General features: G+C 37.9%; 1 protein-coding gene across 2 annotated transcripts in view; it reads right to left on the reverse strand.

Moving 5' to 3' along the window:
- The window catches only part of REXO5 (RNA exonuclease 5), a 48730-nt gene that overhangs the window by 2614 nt on the left and 21569 nt on the right, over positions 1-24547 (reverse strand). For both annotated transcript variants that reach the window (XM_053557739.1, XM_053557740.1), the window contains exons 8-19: positions 22707-22822; positions 21423-21561; positions 21172-21266; positions 20221-20323; positions 17466-17569; positions 16016-16136; positions 7381-7485; positions 6481-6618; positions 3723-3815; positions 2974-3190; positions 2567-2754; positions 1165-1283 (exon numbers count right to left, since the gene is read on the reverse strand). In XM_053557739.1, coding sequence (XP_053413714.1) covers positions 1165-1283; positions 2567-2754; positions 2974-3190; positions 3723-3815; positions 6481-6618; positions 7381-7485; positions 16016-16136; positions 17466-17569; positions 20221-20323; positions 21172-21266; positions 21423-21561; positions 22707-22822 — 1538 coding nt within the window. The remainder of the gene's footprint in view (positions 1-1164; positions 1284-2566; positions 2755-2973; positions 3191-3722; positions 3816-6480; positions 6619-7380; positions 7486-16015; positions 16137-17465; positions 17570-20220; positions 20324-21171; positions 21267-21422; positions 21562-22706; positions 22823-24547) is intronic.

Raw genomic sequence — 24547 nt, forward strand, 5'->3', positions numbered from 1 at the left:
TAAAATGGTTGAAAATCACTAATTTACTATAAATCTCTCATTTTGCTGAAGAAAAATTGAGACCTCTATACTAGCGAAGTAGTTTGGCGACTTGTTAGAGGAGACAGGTAATAAAGCTGGAACTGGACCCAGAATCCTGCTAGAGGACTTGGGCTTAGAATCAACCAACTGGCTCTACTATCTCTTAAAAGTAAACAGAAGTAGCAACAGGAAGGGGCAGAGGCAAGAACACTCCTAATATGCAGGAAGGGTAGGCCCTTCACACCGAAGCCTAGGCCTTGTCTTGAGACTTCGTCTACTTAAGTAGTTTTAGGCAGCTACTTTTTTTTTTTTTTTGGAGACGGAGTCTCACTATGTCACCCTTGATAAGAGTGCTATGGCGTCATAGCTCACAGCAACCTCAAACTCCTGGGCTTAAATGATTCTCCTGCCTCAGCCACCCAAGCAGCTGGGACCACAAGTGCCCGCCACAATGCCCAGCTATTTTTTTTGGTTGTAGTTGTCATTGTTGTTCGGCAAGCCTGGGCTGGATTTGAACCCGCCAGCTCTGATGTATGTGGTGGGTGCCCTAGCAGCTGAGCTAAGGTGCCGAGCCAGGCAGCTACTTCTTACACCAAAGGGACTACAGGCCTTAAGACCTCTCATATCTGTTTTGGGGGTTTTTTTTTTTTTTGAAAGTCTTCCTTTGTGACCTGGGCTAGAGTACCATGGCCTCAGCCTAGCTCACAGCAACCTCAAACTCCTGGGCTCAAGCAATCCTCCTGAACAGCTGGGACTATAAGTAGGCATCACCATGCTCAGCTATTTTTTCTGTTTTTAGTAGAGTTGGGGGTCTCACTTTGCTCAGGGTGGTCTTGAACTCCTGACCTTAAGCAATCCTACTGCCTCAGTTTCCTAAGTGCTAGGATTATTGATGTGAGCTACCATGCCCAGCCAAGACTTCTGGTTTTAAACTAGGATGAGCTGTCTCCTTGAGGGACTAATAAATGTAGTTATATAATAGCATATAAATATAAAATGGAAATATCTCTTAGAACTGTGAGAATTAAGAGACGATTCATTAAATCCTCATTATGTGCTTGGTCATCAACAAAATGCCTTTTTCTAAGAACAGCTGAAGTCTAGGGGCCAGAGTCGTGAAGGGTAACCCTTCATAGTCCTTACCTCTTAGTTCCTGGCAGCAGGATGAGGCAGAGGGTTCCTGGGCACAGGTTGTGGTAAAGCTTTCCAATCTTCCGGCCCCAGCGCCAAGCTGCTATCTTTGGATGGTCTACTTTCAGAGTCTGGAATTAAAGCCATGTCTTAACACTGAGCCAGTGTTTACCTTTGAAGATGCAGCAACACTCTTCCTTGGGATCTTAGGCCAGGGGATCCCAGTAAAATCCCTGGATAGATGCCCTGTTTAAAGCTGGAGCCCATAGTGCAGGGTTCCTTGTTCACACAGCACCCTACACCTCCAAGTCAGTTCAGGACCTTCTCAGGGGAGAATGGCTGTTATCCTTTCATCCAGATTGGTTTTCCAGGGCCCCAAACTAGGGCAGTCATATCACTGATGAGGGCTCTAGTCTGGCTCTTTCTGCCAATAAGTATCTTTGTGACCTTGGGAAAGTTACTTACCAACTCTCAACTCTAGTCTGTACTTCTGTTACTTAGACTAGGATAGGTTTTCCTAAGCTTCAGCCATTTGCCATCTACCTCTACTCTGCCTCAAAAAAAAAAAAAAAAAAAAAAAAAAAAAAAAAAGAAAGTCTCACTATGTCACCCTCGGTAGAGTGCTATGGCACCACACCTCACAGCAACCTCAAATTCTTGGGCTTAAGCGATTCTCTTGCCTCAGCCTCAGTAGCTGGAACTACAGGTGCCCGCAACAACACCCGGCTATTTTTTGCTTGCAGATGTCATTGTTGTTTAGCAGGCCTGGGCCGGGGTTGAACCCACCACCATCAGTATATGTGGCCAGTGTTCTACTCACTGAGCTACAGGCAACGAGCCTACCTCTACTCTTCTGCTTATGTAACTTCTAATGTTTTTCTTCAAAGTGAGTCTAGCCTTATCTAAGTAGTACAATCCATAAAATCACAAGTTCAATGTGGTTGTCGTATACTTCAATGAGTGTTAAAAAAACAAGTCCATAACTATAAAAGTGAAGACAAAAAAAGATCATTTATGACAACCGTAATTTATCTTCTGTGCTTACCACACTTTGGGAAACCCTAGACTAGGTTACCGAAGGCTTGTCCAGCTGTCTAATCTCCTGCCTCATCCCCACAGTCCCTTGGAGAGTTACCTGAAAGACTAAAAAACCTGATTTTGGCAGGTATTATTGGGGAAAAGGTATGAGAGATCTGAAAGAATAACAGACATGGCCAGGACTAGAGGAAGCTGGAGAATAAAGTAAAACTGAAGCCAGAGCAGAAATAAAAATTTAAAGAAAGACTGAAGGATTATGTGCCACTCAGCAGGACTCTCCTTACAAATTTCCAGAAATAGAGGCCAAGACTCAGAGCTAGCAAACCCAGAGCAGCTTACTTTCCACTCTGACCCCAAGATACCCTCAATCACTCACCTGCAAGGCCTGCTGCTCTGATAGAGGAGGTAAGACACGAACCCCTGGGGGCCTTTTTGATTCAGGTGGTAAGCCTCTGAGCCATGCATGGAGATGCCTGGGAGTTAGGGCATGCCTGCCTTTCAGCTTCCAGTCCTTGCCCGTAAGAATGTCAAGGGCCCTCTGGGCACTGCCAGAAGTTTTGAATTCTGAAAGTAAGAATACCCCCACCTTCTGTTATTCAGGGCCAAAAAAGCTTATCTCCATCCAAGCTGGAGGATGGCTAGGGCCACAGGACAGAATTAGGAGCTGCTGCCCTGGTCCAGCCCTGGAGGGCTTGTTTGGTGAACCTTTCCCCTTCTCTGACCTCATGTTAGCACCATCCCCAATCTCCCTCCTCAAAGCTAAATTAGGTGGCATAGACTTACTTAGGAAACAGTATTTTTTCTGCTTTCCACTTTTAAGATCTTTAGGCAAGATCACAGCTTCCAGGCCAAGGAAAAGGTTAGACTGCTGCAACAGGTGTTCTTTGAAGGTTTCGCTCACTCCGGACAGGTAAATAGTACCTCGATTTTCAGAATCTCGTTCTAGCTCATTCACAAGGATGTCACAGTCAAGGGTGAGCTCTGTCACAGGCCTCTGCACCTAACCAAGAAAAAATGGGATTAGTGGTGAAAAGTCACCAACTTAACCCTATGCCTAGCAAGTAACTTCACTTTTCAGTTTCCTAATCTGTAAAAGAAGGCTAATGATAACTGCCTTATAGAATTATAATAGAGACTTAATTGACAAATATATTCTCTTCAGTACCCTGCCTCCCACCACCAATGAATTTGTTTACCTTCATAAGAAACTTCAAAACACAATCATATGATCCCCTTGAAAGCTGAAAGAAAGGGCAACCCCAAAGAACCACCCAGAATAATCCCTCTGGTATCTAAATATAGATAAAGAGCACAAGAAATATCCCAATCTAGCCTAGGGTAGTTTTTAAAAAATGAAAGCTAGGTGACAGCTAGGAGAATGCCAGACTTAACCTAAGAATTTTCATAACAAAAAGTCTTACCCCTAGGCTTTTCTCGAGTGTTTCCTATGTCTTAGAGCACTGCAAACACAGGCTTTGCTAGGCCACTATTGAGTGAAAGAGGATGTTTTTGCCTTTCTTTAGCCACCCTACCTTGATGCAGGTACTTTCTACCAGAATTCCATCCAAGGATTCTATGGCCAGCTGAGCAGCTTCCAGGACTTCATACTGTATACAGAGATGAGGCTGCAGAAAGACCAAGATTTCCCACCATTGCTTTCTAGCTCAAACTGCTAAAGGGGCTGAGAAAAGGACTCAAACTACAGCAGCCAAAGCCACCAGAATGGACGGTCTTACAGTGCCAGGCTAGACAGGTAGTGACTGTAGACTAACACCTTTAAGTGAAATCAACTAAAGTTCAGGAACTTGTTTTCAGATAGTAATTAACCTTTGTCATTTAAAATTGAAGCCCTCTGCCCAGGGGGTATGGAGCACTAACCAATTCCTTACATCCAACTGGCTTTCCCAGTATGTATAAATCACTAAAGTCATCACTGCAAGTTATAGGCAGAGATTCCCATTTGTCTTCTTAGCTTAATTTTAAACAAGTAGCTCTCCTATGAGCTTAGAGACGAGGGCCCTAATTTTTTCCACCAGATAGGCCCCACCTTCAAATGGTCTGCTTTTGTGCTTGGTGACTCAGAGTATCTAAATCTTGTGATTATCTGAGCCATAGCATCACCATGGAAATAAAAACCTTCCAATAGAAAGGCTTCGTGACATTGGATTTGTCAATGACTTCTTGAATATGACACCAAAGGGAGCCAATATAATACTAAATAGTGAAATTGGACTTCATCAAAATTATTAAGTATGTGCATCCAAAGACACTATAAACAGTGTTAAAATGCAATCCACAGGATGAGAGAGAATATTTGCAAATCACATATCTAATAAGGGATTAATATCCAGAATATATAGAGAACTCCTACAACTCAACAACAAAAAATCCCAACAATCTGATTTAAGAAATGGGCAAATGCTTGAATAGACATTCCTTCAAAAGTAGATAAATGAATGGCCCATAATGTTCAACATGATTAATCATTAGGGAAATGCAAATCAAAACCAAAATGAAATACTTCATGTCCATTAGTATGGGCATTATTAAAAAAATAGAAAATAAGAAGTGTCACTGAGGCTGTGGAGGCACTGAACCCTTGTTTACTTGTGAGAATGTAAAATGATGCAGCTATTATGGAAAACAATATGGTGGCTCCTCAAAAAGTTAAACATATAATTATTACTTTGATCCATTGATTACTCTTCTGAGTATATGCACAGAACTGAAATTGCAGATTTGAACAGATATTTATTTGTACATCCATGTTCACAGCAGCATTATTCACAATAAACAAAAAGTAAAAATAACCCAAATGTTCACTGACAAATGAATGGATAAACAAAATGTGGTAGATACACACACACACATTATTTAGCCTTGAAAAAGAATGTGATTCTGATACATGTTACAACATAAATAAACCCTAAATGAAATAAGCCAGATATAAAGAACAAATATTATGATTCCATTTATGTGAGATACACAGAAGGGTCAAATTCATAAAGACAGAAAGTACAGCAATGATCATTAGGGGCTGAGGGAAGGGTGTAATAGGGAGTTATTGCTTAATGAGGAGTTTTCAATTTGGGATGATAAAATAGTTCTGAAGATGGATGTTGGTGATGATTGTACACCAGTGTCAATGTACATAATGCCACTTAAGATGGTTAAAAAGGCAAGTTTTTTGTTATATATATATATCCTACAAAAACAAAAGAAAACAAAAATCAAAGTCAACAGACTTATTGGAAGAGGTTTATAACTGCTATACACTTCCCATTCTTAAGTCCATTTTCTTAGAGACAATCTTTTTATTTATATTTTGAGTCATTGGAAAAGTATTAACAAAAGACTTGGGGAAAGCATATATTTAAATATCTAGGATTCTGCACTTGAATCACTTTGGAAGTCTTTTATCTTTGTTTCACTCTAATAGCAATATACCTATTCAATAGATGCCTAGTTGCAAATTCTAAAGGTACAACAAATTTATAGTGAAGTCTTCCCCTAACTCCTTTCCCCAGCAACCTAGTTTCTCTCCTTGGAGTCTTCCATTATAGCCTTTATTACATGTCATTCTATAAATAGTCTGTTATAATAATAGTGTTTCTACTTTTAATTCTTTTCATGGTTTCCTCCATGGCTCTCTATGTGTTTATAATCTTATTGCATTATATATATCTTTAGTCTTTATTGAAGACATAATATTGATATGACTGTGAAGATGGAGACTTACTATAAAAGTTTTCAAACCATACATATGCATCATTTTTTAAAAGTAAAGCTAATTAAACTCTTTAAAGAGCTTCTATGTAAATAAAAACCCAACACGGAAAACTTACTCAGATAAGAGAACAACAAGAGCCCTCCCATAATCCTCTTCTAGTATTTTCATTAAGCTATGAGCTTACTCTGTAGTTAAACCCTACACATACTTCCCAAAACATTAAAATTATTGCTCTTTCTGAAAGGGTATATTATCATTTAAAAACATCATCATTAAAAGGCCCATAGCCCACATTCACTATAATTTTTGCCTGGTTTATGTGACATTTAAAAAAACTGTAACCAACATAAGAAAATTGACAAATTTCTTAATTCTTAAAAGAGAAAAACAAGAATATCTGGCAATACTGGGTATACATTCTTGTGGGTCAACACCTGCTCTCATCAGACTTAGTATGTCACACTCTAGTTGGTAACAATCAAGTTCACTTCATTAACTTGTTACCTGAATTTCTAACACTGATCTAGAAAAACAAAATCTGAATTTTCTGGTATCCTTACCTGGTGGGTTTCAAGAACAAGAGCCATTGACCGGACTGGGCCAAAGCTCTTAAACAGCCTCTTCAGAGCTCGAAGGTTGCAATTTTTGCTAAATGGCCCAGCATAGACAGTTGACATCTCTGTCCATTTGATCCTCATCTAGAGGAAAAACAACAGAATATACTGTGGAGGTAGACATGGAAAGAGAACTGCAATCATGAGGGCTGAAAGTAGAGGCTCATGCCTATAATCCTAGCACTTAGAGAGGCCAAGGCGGGAGGACTGCTTGAGGCCAGGAGTTTAAGACTGGCCTAGGCAACAGAGAAATATCTCATCTTTTAAAAAAACTTAAAATTAGCCAGACATGGTGATGTGCACCTATAGTCCCCCTGTAGTCCAACATACCCTCAAGCTACTTGGGAGTCTAAGGTAGGAGGCCTGCTTGAGCCCAGGAGTCTGAGGTTGCAGTGAGCTATGAAGATGCCACCAGATTCTAGCCCAGGCAACAGAGTAAGACCTTATCTCAAAAGAAAAAAAAAAAAAAAAAAAAACAGAAGAATTTTTTTTTTGACACAAATACTTGCCAAATATACAATGTTCACTGCAGTATTATTTATTACAGCAAAAATTGTAAACAACAAATGCTTTCAATAATAGATATACTATGCAGTGGAAAACTATGCAGCCATGAAAAACAAGGGAAATAAGACATATAGTAACATGGAAAGATACATACAAGATATACTATTAGATGAAAAACTAAAGTTGTAAAACAGTATCCAGTCTGATTCCCATTTTTTGTAAAAATATATTTTTTAATGTTAATACACACATAGAAAAAATTTAGCAAAATACATAATAAATTTAATAAAGCATGTAATAATCATTAAATAAATGACTCAGCAGTACTCATCTACTTACCCTCTTGTTCATCTCCTCAGTGAGAATGGGTGAAAAGGGCTCAAAAGAGAACTGGACAATGCTGAAGGGAAACAAGGGGATTTCCACTCTGGCTTGCTCAAGAATCTGTAAAGAACAGCACAGCCTAGATAAGGGAAAAACTTTGTACTTTATTGTGGTTCCTGAAAATGAGCCACAATAGTATAAATAATAGTTGTCCTTTTATTTATATTAAAAGTAATATGGTGATATTGCTGAGTGGCCAATTCCCAGATCTGAAGGAAAATAGTGACATCACACAGTCTCCCAGAAAAATCAAAAATAAAAAGTTCAAAAAGGAATTCAAAAGAAAGTTAAAAAAGTATTTTAAATGATGAGTCCAGATGTAAAACTCTCACTTAGTTTTCAAACTTTGGTGACCTGAAAACTCCATGGGGCAGGGAGTATGGTCTTATATAGAGATGGATAAAGTCTTTGGCTTAGGGGCTGAGTAAAGGCTTTTCCAGTGTCTCAAAACATAAGAACTAAGGTCTGATCATTTCAGTCTATCTAAAAATCTATGTAATGATTTACCGTCAAGATATTTGATATAAATTGTTCCATGCAAAAAACACTGCTTACAAAACAGTATATTAGATGATTCTGTTTTTGTAAATAATATACTCGTATCTATATGTGAAAAAGAGAAATCTGGGAAGAAATATTCAAAAATGCAAATGATGTTTATATTTAGGAGGAAGGATTACAAATGGTTTTTAGTTCCTTCTATTTGCTTACCTAAATCCTTGAATTTATGATATTGAACACATATTGCTTGCATAATAAAAATATATATTTAAAATGTAAAAAAATCAAGTATTTTAAATGGAAAGAAATGAAATATCGATAACACAAGTTGTGTTTAACTTTGTGAACCTGTGTTCAATATTTATAGGATGCAACTAAAGTAGAACTTTATACCTCTAAATACAGCAGAAAAGAACAGTGTGAAATCAACAATCTTAGCTAACATTCTTCTGGATGCATCAGCCTTAGTGTTTTGAAAAAAGAAAATAGACACCTAAGAATAGAAAAAGGAGAAATAAAATCATGCAACTGCAATAAACAGGGAAGATCCACATAAAGGGATACTTGTTTCATTTCCAGGATATACTGTTAAGGGAAAAAAAAGCCAACTACAAAAGCTTATACTAGTTTCCTACCTTTTGTGTATGTAACAGAAAGAAATAAGAATGCATACATACATCTATCAAATAAAAGGAACAATGGAATGAATACATATATCTTTACCAAAAAAAGAGAACAATGGAAAGACAAATCATAAAAGAAAGTTATTTACTTACAGAAGTTGGGGAAAAGGATTAAAGAGATACGAGTGGGAATGACACTTCTTTTAAGTATACTTTTTTGTAAAGTTTTGCCTTGTGGAAACATGTTAATGTTTTACAGATCCAAAAGTTTAAATTAAATTTACAAGGATGGAAGGAGATAAAAAACCCCAAAAAACTGAAGAAGCAAACTGAAACAAATAAACCAAACTGTCTTTGGGGTTAATTTGTTTGTTTTTTGAGACAGAGTCTCATTCTGTCACTCTGGTTAGAGAGTGTCATGGCATCATCATAGCTCACAACCTCAAACTCGCGGGCTCAAGTGATCCTCTTGCCTCAGCCTCCAAAATAGCAGGACTACAAGCATGCACCACCAAACTTGGCTAGTTTTTACTATTTTTAGTAGAGACAGGGTCTCGTTCTTGCTCAGGCTGTTCTTCCCTGAACTCTAGCAATCCATCCACCTTAGCATCCCAGAGTGTTAGGATTACAGGCGTGAGCTACCATACCTGCAATGCGTTTGAAATGCATAAAACAGCTAATCTTGGGGGTGGGGGGTGGGAGTAAAAAGAATCTGGGTAACTTATAAATAAAAATATTCATGTACCATTATCCCCAAGTCAAGAGTCAGGGGAGAGGACAGTAAAACTGTAAAACAAATTCTAAAATCATTCTATGGCAATAAGGGTCATGAATTTGAAGACTAATTTGAATATAGTTTAGGTTTGAGCTAATGAATAAATGTTGTTTTGGGAGCCAATATTCCCAATGTGGAAAAAAGGAGATAGAAATACGGAACGAGGGAAAGCAAAGAAGATTGCTCTATGAATGGCCTGAACTTACAGATACTGGTTACAAACACAGAATTTCTAAAATGTGTGTATGTGTATACATATATATTTATGTTTCTGTGTGTGTGTATGTATGTTTATTTCTTAACTCTGTTTGCTTAAAGGATCTAGAAGCAAGGATATCCTGTAGCAATAAGCACAGCTGGTCTTGCTTTCTGACACCAAGATGAGCTTGAAAACTTGTGTTAAGAAAATTCTTAACAAAATGAGTGCAGGTCACAAGGACAAAGGAGCTGGATTGAAAGAGGTCCCACTAGCCAAATCTGGGAAATTTGAAAACCAAAGAAACAGTATAATCATGAATTATAAACCATTAAAAAAAAACAAAAACAAACAGGAATACACTAGCGTACCTTGAATAAGTGAATGAATAAATGAGGTAAAAGGAGGACTCCTGATTATAGAATACTGAATTATCAACTGGTATGTATAGACTAGGGATCGAAAACCATTAGTTTGTAAATATCACAGTAAAAACTGATTCAGGTGAAAATCATCAAATTTTTCTAAATACTGAGGGATAATTTTGATAAAAAGCAGGACATTTATTTGTATGTCCTTAAACTATCTCCCCACATATTACTCACTAGAATTAAGGGGGGAAAAAAATAAGAACTCTGCAGTGGAAAAAGCAGACAACAACTGGGGCGGCGCCTGTGGCTCAAAGGAGAAGGGCGCCGGCCCCTTATACCGGAGGTGGCAGGTTCAAACCCAGCCCCGGCCAAAAGAAAAATCAGACAACACTTTAACCAGGCAATCAAAAATACACAGCAAAAAAAAAAAAAAAAAAAAAGCAGGTAAACAAGTGCCTCTGGATATGACACCTTGAGAAAGACTCATCACTAACATGCATTTGCTAAGAATGCATTAACTGAATCTAATTGCACATAAACCCCAAATAAGGCATACTATTAAAAAGGGGAGAAGGGGGCCTGGTGGCAGTAGCTTATGCCTATAATCATGGCACTCAGAGGCCAAGGCAGGTGGACTGCCTGAGCTCAGAGATTTCAGACTAGCCCGAGCAAGAGTTAGACCATGTCTCTACTAAAAATAGAAAAACTAGCTGGGCACTCTGGCAGGCACCTGTAGTTCCAGCTACTTGGGAGGCTGAGACAAGAAGATCGCTTGAGCCCATGAGTTTGAAGTTGCTGTGAGCTATGATGCCATGCCACTCTACTAAGGGTGAATAAGTGAAACTGTCTCAAAGGAAAAAAAAAATGTAGGACTAGATGTGGTGGCTCACACCTATAATCCACTTTAGGAGGTCAAAGTAGGTCTGCTTGAGGCCAGGAGTTAGAGACCAGCCTGAGCAATATAGCCAGACCTTGTCTCTACAAAAAATAAAAAAAGAAATCAGAAAGTGTGGTGGTACCAGGCTGTAATTGGGAGTCTGAGGCAAGAGGATCACTTGAGCCCAGGAGCTCAAGGTTGCAATGAGTGAGGATCATGCCACAATGTCATGAAAGACAAAAACAAAAAGAAAGGTTAAAGAAGGGTTCCAGATTAAAGAAGACTAAAAGCGGTCTGCTTGCTTTCTTTACTGTGTTCTTGGCTGTGCAGAAGCATTTTAATTTCATCAGGTCCCAGTAATGTACTTTTGGTGTTGCTTTAATTAGCCGGGGTGGGGTGGAGTACTCCTCATAAAATATTCTCCCAGGCCAATTTCTTCAAGTGTTTTCCCTGCACTCTCTTCCAGTATTTTTATAGTTTCATGTACTTTAAATCTTTTATCCAGTGAGAATAAAGATATTTGCAGGTTATATCTCTAATAAAGGTCTGATAACCAGAATCCATAGAGAACTCAAACGTATTAGCAAGAAAAGAACAAATGATCTCATCTCAGGGTGGGTAAGAGAGTTGAATAGAAACTTCTCTGAAGAAGACAGGCACATGGCCTACAGACACATGAAAAAATGCTCGTCATACTTAATCATCAGAGAAATGCAAATCAAAGCCACTTTGAGATATCTAACTCCAGTAAGAGTAGCCCACATCACAAAATCCCAATACCAGAGATGTTGGCATGGATATGGAGAAAAGGGAACACTTCTGCACTGCTGGTGGGAATGCAAACTAATACATTCCTTTTGGAAAGAAGTTTGGAGATCACTTAGGGATCTAAAAATAGACCTGCCATTCAATCCTGCAATTCCTCTACTAGGTAGTTATCCAGAAGACCAAAAATCACTTTATAACAAAGATATTTGCACCAGCATGTTTATTGCAGCCCAATTCATAATTGCTAAGTCACGGAAGAAGCCCAAGTGCCCATCGACCCATGAATGGATTAATAAATTGTGGTATATGTACACCATGGAGTATTATGCAGCCTTTAAAAAGATGGAGACTTTACCTCTTTTATGTTTACATGGATGGAGCTGGAACATATTCTTTTTAGTAAAGTATCTCAAGAATGGAAGAAAAAGGTACTCAGCTCTACTATGAAACCAATATGTAATCAACCACACTTCTATATGAAAGCTATAATCCATATGAAAGAGGGGAAGGGTAGGGGGAGGATGGGGGAGGGAGGGTAATTGGTTGGACCACACTTATGGTGCACTTTACAAGGGTACATGTCAAATCTACTAAGTGAAGAGTATAAATGTCATAACACAATAATTAAGAAAGTGCGGTGAAAACTATGTTAACCAGTTTGTTGTAAGTATTTCAAATTGTATATAAAACCAGCACATTGTACCCCATAAATGCATTTATGTACACAGCTATGATTTAATTAAAAAAATTAAAGATTAAAAAAAATAGAAACAATAAAGACTAAAGGAGACTAAACACCTAATGAGTAATGTGCACACTATCCAGGTGATGGGGGCACATTTATAACTTTGACTCAAACTGTACAAAAACAATTCATGTAACCAAAACACATGTACCCATAATATTTGGAAATAAATAAATAGATAAAAGTGTTAGTTTGAGGCTCAGTGCTTGTAACACAGTGGTTACTGCATTGGCCAAATGCACTGAGGCTGGCAGGTTCAAACTTGGCCTTGGCCAGCTGAACAGCAATGACAACTGCAACAAAAAAAATAGCTGGGTGTTGTGGCGGGCACTTGTGGTCCCAGCTGCTTGGGAGGCTAAGGCAAGAGAAATGCTCGGGCTCAAGAGTTTTAGGTTGCTGTGAGCTGTGACACCATGGCACTATACTGCAGGCAACATTGTGAGACTCTGTCTCAAAAAAAAAAAAGTGTTAGTTTGAGAAGTCATGAGAAGATGTGAAATAGATTTCAAGGATAGTAAATTAAGTAGGAATGTATCCTATGTAACTGGCTGATAATATTAAGGACTAAACTAAGTGGTCATAAATTGAAAGTGAAATTAGTCACCATAGTTATTTCCTTCCCTTTAGCCAAGTTCAGCTATACAGGTAGAAGAAATGAATTGTAGAGAATTGGATTTAATTAGGTTTTTGGCTTTGCCAATTTGAGTATAAGGGAACAAGAAAGTAGTTGAGGGACAATGCAGGGAATGATCAAGTGATAGATTATGAAATTTAACATTAATAGGGAAGAAAGTAAGAACATAAAGAGTGGGTAAACCTGGGGAAAGTTTGGAACATAAATGGATGGAATGTTTTGGTGGATTGCTGAGATGTAAGTATTAGAGGTAGTAAGCTAGAAAATTAGTTGGTAGTGGTGCAAAGAAAGGGTTGCATACAACTGAGATTATGCAGGGCTTGTAATAATTATTAATGATAAAGGCTGGATTCTATTAATCATAGTGTGAGTAGCTGATGTAGATAAACTGAGACTGCAGTGTTAGAGACGTTATCTGAAAGTATATTGAATTTGCCAAGAATTAAGGCAAAAGTAGTATTGTGAGAGAGCTACAATAATTGAGAAAGAAAATAGAATGGCTTGGGTTTATCAGTAGATAACAGCAATGAAGACCAACCATTTTTAGAGAGGGAAGAAGACTGATCTATACACAGTAATGAGGAGGAATAAGAAAACTTATCCCAGCTTTAAAGCTAGTAGTAAGAGAATTGTTGAAGGTGGGACAGTTTTCTCCTATTGTTGAGAGGTCTGCAGGGGAAGGAGGAAGGGCCCAGTGCTCTTTACCAAGAAGCTGATGGTAATTTTAAGAGATTAGGTTAAGCATACAGACAGTTCTACAGATAGTGGGTTGTTAGTTCCAGAAGGCATAAAGACTAAGAAAAGATGACAAAATAAGGGGTGTGCAGACCCCTTAGAATTCTGTGGTGATGAGCATAAATGAGGTTAAGGACATAATTGAAATAAGTCTTGTTGGATTTAAGGCAGAGAAAGGTGAGGTATAGAGTGTGTGCAGTGGATTTCAGGTTCTTCCACTTAATACCTAATGATTGATATTGAAGGCAAAGGGGAGGAGCCACAGAAATTCAGGCCTAAGACACTGGCTGGAAGTGCTGGCAAAAAAACAGCTTCATTTTCCCTGGACTTGGAGGAACCAAGATTTAATCCTGAAAACAACAGAACCACGAGTGAGGCCCCAAATGAAGTTACCTGAGTCAGTGAAGCTGATTTTTTTGTTTAGGCCATTAAGAGTTTTATGGTTAATTGCAAATAAAAGAGACCCCAAAAGTACAACTTGGAAAACTTTTCAATGAAAGTTTATTTAATATCTAAAAATGAAAGAAACAAAAAATAATGGGATTCTAAGGAAAACTGAGTTTATTCTGACAATGTCCCATCTAAGTGATAGATACACTTATGATCCACCCATGACAATATTCCTCAAGTGACTTCAAGCTTGAGGTCTAATTGTTGCTTCTCCAAAGGAAATATTTCTATCAGTGCTCTAACCATATTAGTTTATAATTATCTGCTAACAAGCTGGTATCCACACAATAATGGGAACTCACTAAGGGTGGAAATGGCTGGAAATCCCCAAAGGCCAGCTGAAGGACTGGCCCATAATGATCGCATTTGCAGCAAACATTTATCTAACAGGTAGATAACAGAATGGAATGAACAAAAGAAAAAAGAATAGAGACAAAGACTAAAAAGATATGTCAACAAAATGCAATACATGACCTTGGAATGGATATTGTTCTGAAAAGAAACGCTACAAAGGGGCTGTGCCTGTGGCTCAGTCGGTAAGGCGCCGGCCCCATATAATGAGGGTGGCGGGTTCAAACCTGGCCCTGGCTGAACTGCAACCAAAAAAAAGCCGGGCGTTGTGGCAGGCGCCTGTAGTTCCAGCTACTTGGGAGGCTGAGGCAAGAGAATCGCTTAAGCCCAGGCGTTGGAGGTTGCTGTGACCTGTGTGATGCCATGGCACTCTACCGAGGGCCATAAAGTGAGACTCTGTCTCTAAAAAAAAAAAAAAAAAAAAAAGAGGGCGGCGCCAGTAGCTCAGTGAGTAGGGCGCCGGCCCCATGGCCCCATATGCCGAGGGTGGCGGGTTCAAACCCAGCCCCGGCCAAACGGCAACAAAAAAATAGCCGGGCGTTGCGGCGGGCGCCTGTAGTCCCAGCTGCTCGGGAGGCTGAGGCAAGAGAATCGCGTAAGCCCAAGAGTTAGAGGTTGCTGTGAGCCGTGTGACGCCACGGCACTCTACCCGAGGGCGGTACAGTGAGACTCTGTCTCTACAAAAAAAAAAAAAAAAGAAAAAGAAAAGAAACACTACAAAGGACATAATTTGGTCAACCAAAGAAACTAGAGTACAGATGAAAAGTAGATAAAAGTCCTAGTCAATATTAAGTTTACTAAGTTGATAACTACACTCTGATTATGTAAGAGAATATTTTTATTCTTAGGAAATACACACTGATGTATTTAAGGGTAAAGGCAGCCTTTAAAATAGTTAAATAGGTATGTGCAGCCTCTAAAATAGTTCAGGAAATTCTGTATATAGAGAGAAAGAGAGTGGGAGGAAATATAGTAGGGAGAGAGAGAGAGTCAGCATGAGCAAAAGACATAAGCATATGAGCACACATAAAAGAATAAAACAAATGGGGCAGCATATTAAAAAAAGCTAATCTAGATAGAATTTATACAGGTGAGGTGGTCTGCCATTTATGCAATTTTTATATAAATTTGAAATTATTTGCAAATATAACTTTTTTAAAAATCTGCATATAATGACAATATATGCAATATGATCAAGTTTTGATGCATCCTCTTTGCTTTACACACACAGAAATGGTAGTTAAAATATAAAAAGAAAAAAACAAAAAGAGATAGGCAGGCTCAAAACCAAGATAAACATTTCCATGAACCAGAAACATAATTGGAAATTCAAGGAGGCATATGCAAGAGCAAAGCCTCAGTCCTGCTGGGCCCTGGAAACAGATACTGGCAGCTGACAGTTCTGCTCCTAAGGGACTTAGAGTGCTCCATACAAGAAGTGAGACAGAAGCCAGACTTAAAAATGCTAACCAGAAATGAAAAGCTTAACACTTCCATGGAGTGCAAAGAATTAAATACTCCTGTGCTTTGGATGTAACCTGCAAAGGTACAGCAGCCCACTCACCTCTTTATTTGAAAGGCACCTAATAGTTCGACAGTTTTTGGAAGAAGAAAGTTCACCAGCTTCTGTCTCTCGGGCCAAGAAAAGGAGCTTCTGGCCCATTGAATCCAAGCATTCTAAAACACTAAAAATGGAAAAAAGTTAAGGTAAGCACAACAGTTTTCCACAGCCTAATAATTATTTCTCTGTGCCTGCACTGTTCAATATGGTAGCCACTTGCAACACATAGCTATTAACATTAAAATTAAATGAAATTAAAAATTTAGTTTCGGGTGGTGCCTGTGGCTCAGTCGGTAGGGCGCCGGCCCCATATACTGAGGGTGGCAGGTGCAAATCCGGCCCTGGCCAAACTGCAACCAAAAACTAGCCAGGCATTGTGGCGGTTGCCTGTAGTCCCAGCTACTCGGGAGGCTGAGGCAAGAGAATCACTTAAGCCCAGGAGTTGGAGGTTGCTGTGAGCTGTGTGAGGCCACGGCACTCTACTGAGGGCCATAAAGTGAGACTCTGTCTCTACAAAAAAAAAAATAAAAATTTAGTTTCAAGGGCGGCACCTGTGGCTCAGTCGGTAAGGCGCCAGCCCCATATACCGAGGGTGGCGGGTTCAAACCCGGCCCTGGCCAAACTGCAACCAAAAATTAGCCGGGCGTTGTGGCAGGCGCTTGTAGTCCCAGCTACTCGGGAGGCTGAGGCAAGAGAATCGCTTAAGCCCAGGAGTTGGAGGTTGCTGTGAGCTGTGTGAGGCCACGGCACTCTACCGAGGGCCAAAGAGTGAGACTCTGTCTCTACAAAAAAAAAATTTAGTTTCAAAATTGCATTAGTCATTGTGTGACTAGTAAGTACCAAACTACACAGCATGGATATAGAAAATCGTATTTGACACTGCTGCCCTAATACAGAAATATACCCTCAGGCTCTCTATCAAAATTTAGGCCAGATTCTGAAACCAGCACATTGTACCCCTTGATTGCACTAATGTACACAGCTATGATTTAACAATAAAAATAAATAAATTAAAAAAAAAATTTAGGCCAGATTCTAAAAATCAGATACATTCATTATGATTGGGAGCCAAACCCCTTTTAAATCTGTTTTTTGCTTTTTTTTCCCTACTCAAGCAATACATCAAGGCTATAGACTGACTCCTCTGACCAGATAGGGAAGTCAACCATCTCCCTTAGTGCTACATGGTTCAATACAGTCCAATGTTTTATTTATTTTTCTGTAAAGGATTTTAAATCAGCCACTAGATTCAGAAAATTAGAATTTAAACACTATTTAGACTAGAAGATGGTATTTTCCTCTCATGATTTTTGAGATAAATGCTATTCATATTTTTAGTAAATATTCTCAATAAACTCAAAAAGAAGAAAAATAAATTCCCAGATATTACTGTTAAATAAGAAACAGGACACTGCATTTGCCTTTGCTCTTGTTTAGAACGGAAAAATATTACCTTGTGTTTGGGCGCTGAACTATTTCTGTTGCATTTTTTGGCTCTTGGCCTGCTGCTTGCATTTCCTGGTGACTAGCTAGTCTCTCCAGATTTAGTTCTGCAATCTTGAACGAAGCGGTAAAAATCATCTAATTTCTTACTGAGTATTTGAGTGAGATTAAAAGAAATAAAAAACATTCTCTCCTCCCCCCATCCACCAACTAGTGTCTCTATTTTTTTAGACAGTGACATTGCCACAGTCCTAGGCTGGCTTTAATAGCCACCAGATGGTTTCTGGTTGCTTAGCCAAGAATGGCAATCTGTTACCAACTACCAATATTGTTACACGGACATGGCAAAGGGCCAAATATAGCTAATTGAAAGGGATAGCAATTGTCGTTCATCACTCATTCACAGTCACTTCAAATTTACTACTCTGAAAGCATGTACCTTTTAGAAATGAGAAAAGAATGCCTTGTCTAGCAACATCAAAAGAGACTACTTATTAGTTTAATACAAAACCATTATAGTCTATTTCAGTTGACATTTCTTCTTCCATAAAGTGGGAAAGTTATGATGCACATTAATTTTAATTTAAAATTTTTTAATTTTAAAAATTAAAACCCTTTAAAAAGAAACTTTTAGAATCATTTTAGATTTACAGAAAATTTGCAAAGCTAGTACAGGGATTTCCCATATACCCTACGCTCATTTTCACCTATTTGTAACAGATTAGTATGCTATTAGTATTTATTCAAAATGAATGGACTGATCATGATACATTAACACCTATATTTACTAAAATCCATGCTTAATTTAGATTTCATTAGTTTTTAACCAAAATGTATTTGTTTCACTGGAAATCAAAGGTAAGTCCTCAAATTGTGGTTTGAGAACCACCCTTTCAAAAGGGGTTTATGGAGTCCTTTTTTCTCCAACTGCATAACTCAAAAGATTAAACATAAAAACAGATTTGAAAAGCTATCTGCTTTCTCTTTTTTGTTTTTCTTTTTTTTTGTTTTTTGCAGTTTTTGGCCTGGGGCGGGTTTGAACCAACCACCTCCGGTATATGGGGCAGGCGTCCTACTCCTTCGAGCCACAGGTGCCACCCTGTTTGGTTTTTTTCAGACAGTCTCAAACTGTTTCCCCAGGCTAGAGTGCCACGGCCTCAGCCTAGCTCTAAACAACCTCAAACTCCTGGGCTCAGGCAATCTTCCTGCCTCAGACTCTTGAATAGCTAAGACTACAGGCTCAGGCCATAATGCCTGGCTAATTTTTCTATTTTTTAGTAGAGACAGGGTCTCCCTCTTGCTCAGGCTGGTCTCAAATTCCTAAGCTCAAATGATCCTCTCACCTTGGCCTCCCAGAGTGCTAGGATTAACAGGTGTGAGCCACTGTGTCTGGCCAACCTGCCTTCTCTTAAACTAGACAGACATTAAAGGGCTTTGCCAAATATGTAAAACATTGATGTTCTTCCCACCAATTTTTAAGGAAAATGTTTTTTCCATTAAAAAAAGTTATTTGTAGCCAGATACAGTGGTATATACCTTTAGTTCCAGCTACTTCAGAGGGTGAGGCAGGAGGACTGCTTGAGTCTAGGAGTTAAGAGGACAGTCTGGGCAACAGAACAAAACCCCATCTCAAAAAAAAAAAAAAAGTTATTTGTGCTAATATAATGTAATAAATAAAGGATTTTTTTTAATTCAATATTTTGAACAAATTCATACATAGTTTTACTAAAACTCAGCTGTGCCCACTGACCCACTATGGCTGCTTTTGCACTGTAATACCAAGTTGACTAGTTGTGATAAAGACAACATGGCCCACAGAAACTAAAATATTTACTATCTGGCCTTTACAGGTGGTTTGCTGACTCTGATGTAGAGCAGACAGGCTTTGAAATCTGATAGACTTGGGTTTCAATTATGGTTCAACCTCTGTTTAGCTGTGGACAAGTTATTTAACGTCTCATAACCTCAGAAGGCTCAAGTATAAAACTGGCACAATAATAGTTAACTCAAAGGGTTGCTGTGAGGATTAAAAAATATAATGTATATAAAGCTCTTCCTAAGTGTAGGAAGAGCTCAGTGAATGATAGCTTTTAGTGTTGATGTGCCCAAAGAAGATCTTTTAGAATGTTTTTCTACACTGATACAAAACACTATTCTGGCTGTTGATTATTATCCTATGTGGACTATATTTCATAATGGGGTCATGATGGAACATATTATTCAATGGGACAATCTACTATGTTGCAACGTATATAACAAAGTCTGGCAGAAACTACATCCTCTTCAATGTCTTCCCAGGTGCTGTTGTAATCTATACCCAATGAACTGCTACTGAAATAATGGTATGTTCCCTCTACCCCCCAAAAGCAACTATCTATGTAGATTTTTAATAATTACTACAAGTATTAGCATTAGCTACATTAACCACACCACCAATGTGGTGCTTAATATATCCAAGGCACTATGTTAAGACCTGTATATACAGTACCTCATTTACCCTCACCAACATCCCAGAGAAGTGTGTATTCCTATTTTTATAAGATCTAAAAACTGAAGTTGTTCAGAGAAATTGTAGATTATATAGCTAGACAGAGTACAACATATATTAAAAACAGACGACTTCAGAGACAATATTTAACTACAACATTATGCTAGTGATATGGGTCTTAATGCAAATACATGCTAAACTTCAATCACATTTTCATTTTTGTAAAGGAAGATAAGAACAGGAAATGATAGTAAACACACTGGTCAAAGATACTAACCTTTTTTGGGCCATACTTAAGGAAATACCGAGCCAATTCAAGGGTTGTTCTAGCATCTTCTGTAGCATCATGCCCAAGCCTATCTGGACACTGTATATTCTTCCTGGAAAGTCAAGATAAAATTCATGATTGGGAACATTTTTAACGATCGACTCTTTCACACATAAGATTTCTTTGTCCCAGGTAATTGCCAGGCACTGAGAGAGGTGCTAGGGATGCAGAACACTTTGTCCACAGCTTGCACATCGTCTGGACAAAAGGCTACCCAACAGAAGTCTCTGGCCAACTCCTGAGCCAGGCCCTTCACTCATTTTTTTATATGTAACCACCATTTAAAGTTACCCTCCAGAAATTTTCTATTTGTATACAAGTGTCTATATATACTTAAGTATTTTCATGGGTGTTTATAAAAACTTGAAATATATTCTTATATTTATGGCTATAGATACATCTAAATCTAATATATATCATATCAGCATGTAAGGACATATAGATCTTGCTCTGCATCTCCATTTTATTCTCAGTAGTATCTTAGAAAGGTTTCCATATTAGCACATATAGATATATCACATTATTTTGAACAAAAACATTCAATATAGATAACTATAATAATTTATTCAACCAGTCCTCTAGAATATTTTCAGCCTTTTGATTTATTTGCTATTTTAAACCAAATTAATTGAATATCTCTGTGCATGTGTGTTTCTATACAACACAATACATTCAATATAGGTATATTTTGAAATTTTAGTTAACTTTTCTGCCCTTCTTTTTCCAGTTCTAGCCTTCAAGCCTCAGCTGTGAATGTAAACCCCTTTCATAAGAAATGAAAAGAATGTTTATAAACTGAGGAGAGCAAGACCCTAAATTTTGCAACACGCATTAGATACTATAATGCTAACTTACTTGGTGATTCACCAGGACAATATTATAATATGTAAACAAACCTACCCCAAAATAGCTTTGGCTAAGAACTTTAGCTTAAATCTTCTGCCCTGTTCTCTGACATAAAGCAATGATGTATCAATAACATATGGATGTATCATCTGAGGAAGAAAGAGAATAAAATGAATAGCATCTTATGCTAAAGTAAAAAATAAGTGGGCTAGAAGGTTGAAGAGCTCATTGCTTAGATTTGAGATAAATGGAACAGGCATTTATAGCAGAAAAACTACAAATAAAGTCCTAAATCAGACACTCACTTTCAAGGCTCTGAGATCCAAGTCTAAGGAGTGGCCCACTAACACAGCATCAGGAGGAAGCAATGCTTTTAACTGCCTCTGTACATCTTTAAGTTTGGTTGTCACCGGGTTAAGAATCTTCTTCGTGATTCCCGAAAAGCTTTCAATAAAAAAGAGAAATGAAGAGATAGTAACAAGTTTTCTTACCTGGAAAGTCATTTCCAAAAAAGTATTTTTTAAAATTATACTTAATATATGGTCAATGTCAGAAAGATTGAAAATACAAATAAGAGAAAATTAAAATGAGCCATAATCCTACTTCCCAGAGATGAGCACTTTTTACATTTTTGTAAATATCCTTCCATATTTTTGATACGTATATATTTATGCATATTTTTATAAAATGCAATCATAATGTAGGTGCTACTTGATAACATGAGCCTATCATTTGCAATATATCACAAGTAAGTTTTCACATCAATAAAGCTATTTTAAGACATCCTTTTAAATGGTCGCATAATATTCCATTTTACAGATATAGCATGTTTTAACTAATCCTTTTCTTTGAGACATTTATATTCCTATTTTTTTATTCCCGTATTTTTCCAATACTGTGACAAACATGCTTGTACATACATCTTTGCCACACATGACTTTCCCCTAAAAATACTACCTAATTATTAAGTCTCCTAACAGGATAATCTTTATCATTATCATAGCCTCTCTATGCCTGAATAAGTATAGCTTTATAGATGCAACTTCAATGGATGGAAATAGTAATGTTTCACTGGCTTGCTCTTTGCCTAGTGGGGCCATTGTGTGTATATTCTGAAATATATGCTGATCTTTGGAAAAATAAACATTTTGAGCTTCAAATTTCTCTTATGGGAAATTATGGGAAAAATTAGGGTTTTATTTTTTTCCTTTTTGAGGTCAAGGCACATAATTTATAGATTTTTAGATAAGGTCTTATCAGAAAGCAAAGTTCTAGCTGCATGGTAGCTATTACATAATGATTATAACTGGGAGATTCTAGAGCAAGGAAGAGAATATTCTGTGAAGTCTGTGTGCAATTTTAAATTCCACACCATTTTAAAGTGCACATGAACATCATAGCCACCCTGTATACTGATATTGAGCAATTTCAGTATTAAAATACATAGATGTGTTGCCTTAGCCTTTTCTCTTACAATATTTAAGTACATAAGACCTAACTAACCAAAAGCTCTGGACCATTCTGTTAAGTGTTTTATTCCATTCTAGTTGGATAGCTTTCAGAAGAGCTAGACACAAGGTGAAAAATACCTAGTGAGGTAGTCCAAAATCTTGTTGTCAGGTTTGACCAGTTCATCCATAACACAGCAACCTCCTTCAGCAACTAGTGAGATTCGGGTTAATTCTCTCCCCTTGGATGTGAGGCACTGAAAAGACCAGGATACAGTCAGACTGTTGAACTGTAGAAGCTATTACTTCTTCTCATTATTCACACTATGTCAGCTGCCACCTACCCTAATCTACTAGGGTACTTCCAACAATGGCACAGACTTTTGCTTACCAAATATGAATGAAAATAATGCTAGGCACCTAGGCTGCTGAATGTTAAACTTAGAGAATGAACCAGTGTAATTTCTCTGAAAATGATGTGCTCAGGGAAGATGATAATCATAATTGCATTTACCATTTATAGAGGGTATACTATATCAGGTATTGTGCAAAGTACAACTAATAGGTAATACTTAAGTCCATTCTGTTAAGATCTAGTGCTGTACTAAACATTTTATATATACCAGCTCATAATCATCTTTTGAGGTAGACTTAGGGAGAGGCTAAGGCTGAGAGGTTACGGGGATTTATCTAGTAGCTGCTAACAGGCAAAACTGAGTATATACATACATGTTAGACTCTAAAACTTTAGCTCTTAGCTACTCTATTAAGAATTGAGCTGCACTTGAATGTTTATAAATATAGCAATACAATCACAATCGCAAAGACATGGAAACAACCCAAGTGCCCATCAATATATGAAAGGTTTAATAAAATGTGGTATATACATACCATGGAATCCTGCTCAGCTATAAAAATACAGGTGAATGTACTATCTTTTGTGATAATGTAGATGGAACTGGAAAACATTGTCTTTTTTTTTTTTTGGTTTGTTTTGAGACAGTCTCCCTCTGTTGCCCTAGGCTATAGTGCCATGGCCTCAGCCTAGCTCACAGCAACCTCAAACTCCTGGGCTCAAAAGATTCTCCTGTCTCAGCCTCTAGAGTAGCTGGGACTATAGGTACCCGTCACAATGCCTGGATAATTTTTCTATTTTTTTTAGTAGAGGTGGTGTCTTGCTCTTGCTTAGGCTAGTCTTAAAATTCCTGAGTGCAAGCAATTCTTTCCACCTCAACCTCCCAGCATGCTGGGATTATAGGTAAGAGCCACCATGCCCAGCCTAGAAATCATTCTTCTATGTGAAAAATCATAAGAATGGAGAAAAAAATATATGTACTCAGTAACAAATTGGAACTAATCAATCAACACTTGAGGGCACATATGGAAGGAAATCTCAATGAAAGTCTGGTTGCCTGGAGGGAGAAGGAGAGTATGGGTAAATTCACACCTATTAGGTAGAATACACTTTATCTGGGTGAAGCACACACCTATAACTTTGACTCAATCTGTACAAAACAAAGTAAGTAAACAAAACATGTACATCCCCTAATATTCTGAAATTTAAAAAAAAGAATTGAGAAACTACTTCCTTAGTACTGAGATGAGGTTCTTTGAAAGGAGACTTACTAAAACTAGACAAAGTAAAGCATAAGGGGTACTTAAGCAGGGAAATCCTACTTTTGATCTTCAATGTGCAAAACTAAGCTAAACCAATGATAATTAAGGCAAAGTTCTTCCTGGCAGCAACAACATATATTTGTTTGAAAGATAGGAGTAAACCTCCAGTAATGTACAAAGACCAAATTAAACACAGCAACTAGTTAGGAAACTTATGCTATTTTTATACTTCATCCTAGATAGAACACAGATCCGAGTATTATAAAATGTGAACAAAAGGACCTGCTTTCAGCTATTTAAATTGAATACTAGAACTGAATGCATTGGTTCACTAGCACGTTAGATTTAAGAAATCATCTTTCACT

This window comes from Nycticebus coucang, chromosome 12 (assembly GCF_027406575.1).
Source record: "Nycticebus coucang isolate mNycCou1 chromosome 12, mNycCou1.pri, whole genome shotgun sequence".
In the NCBI taxonomy this organism is placed as follows: domain Eukaryota; kingdom Metazoa; phylum Chordata; class Mammalia; order Primates; family Lorisidae; genus Nycticebus; species Nycticebus coucang.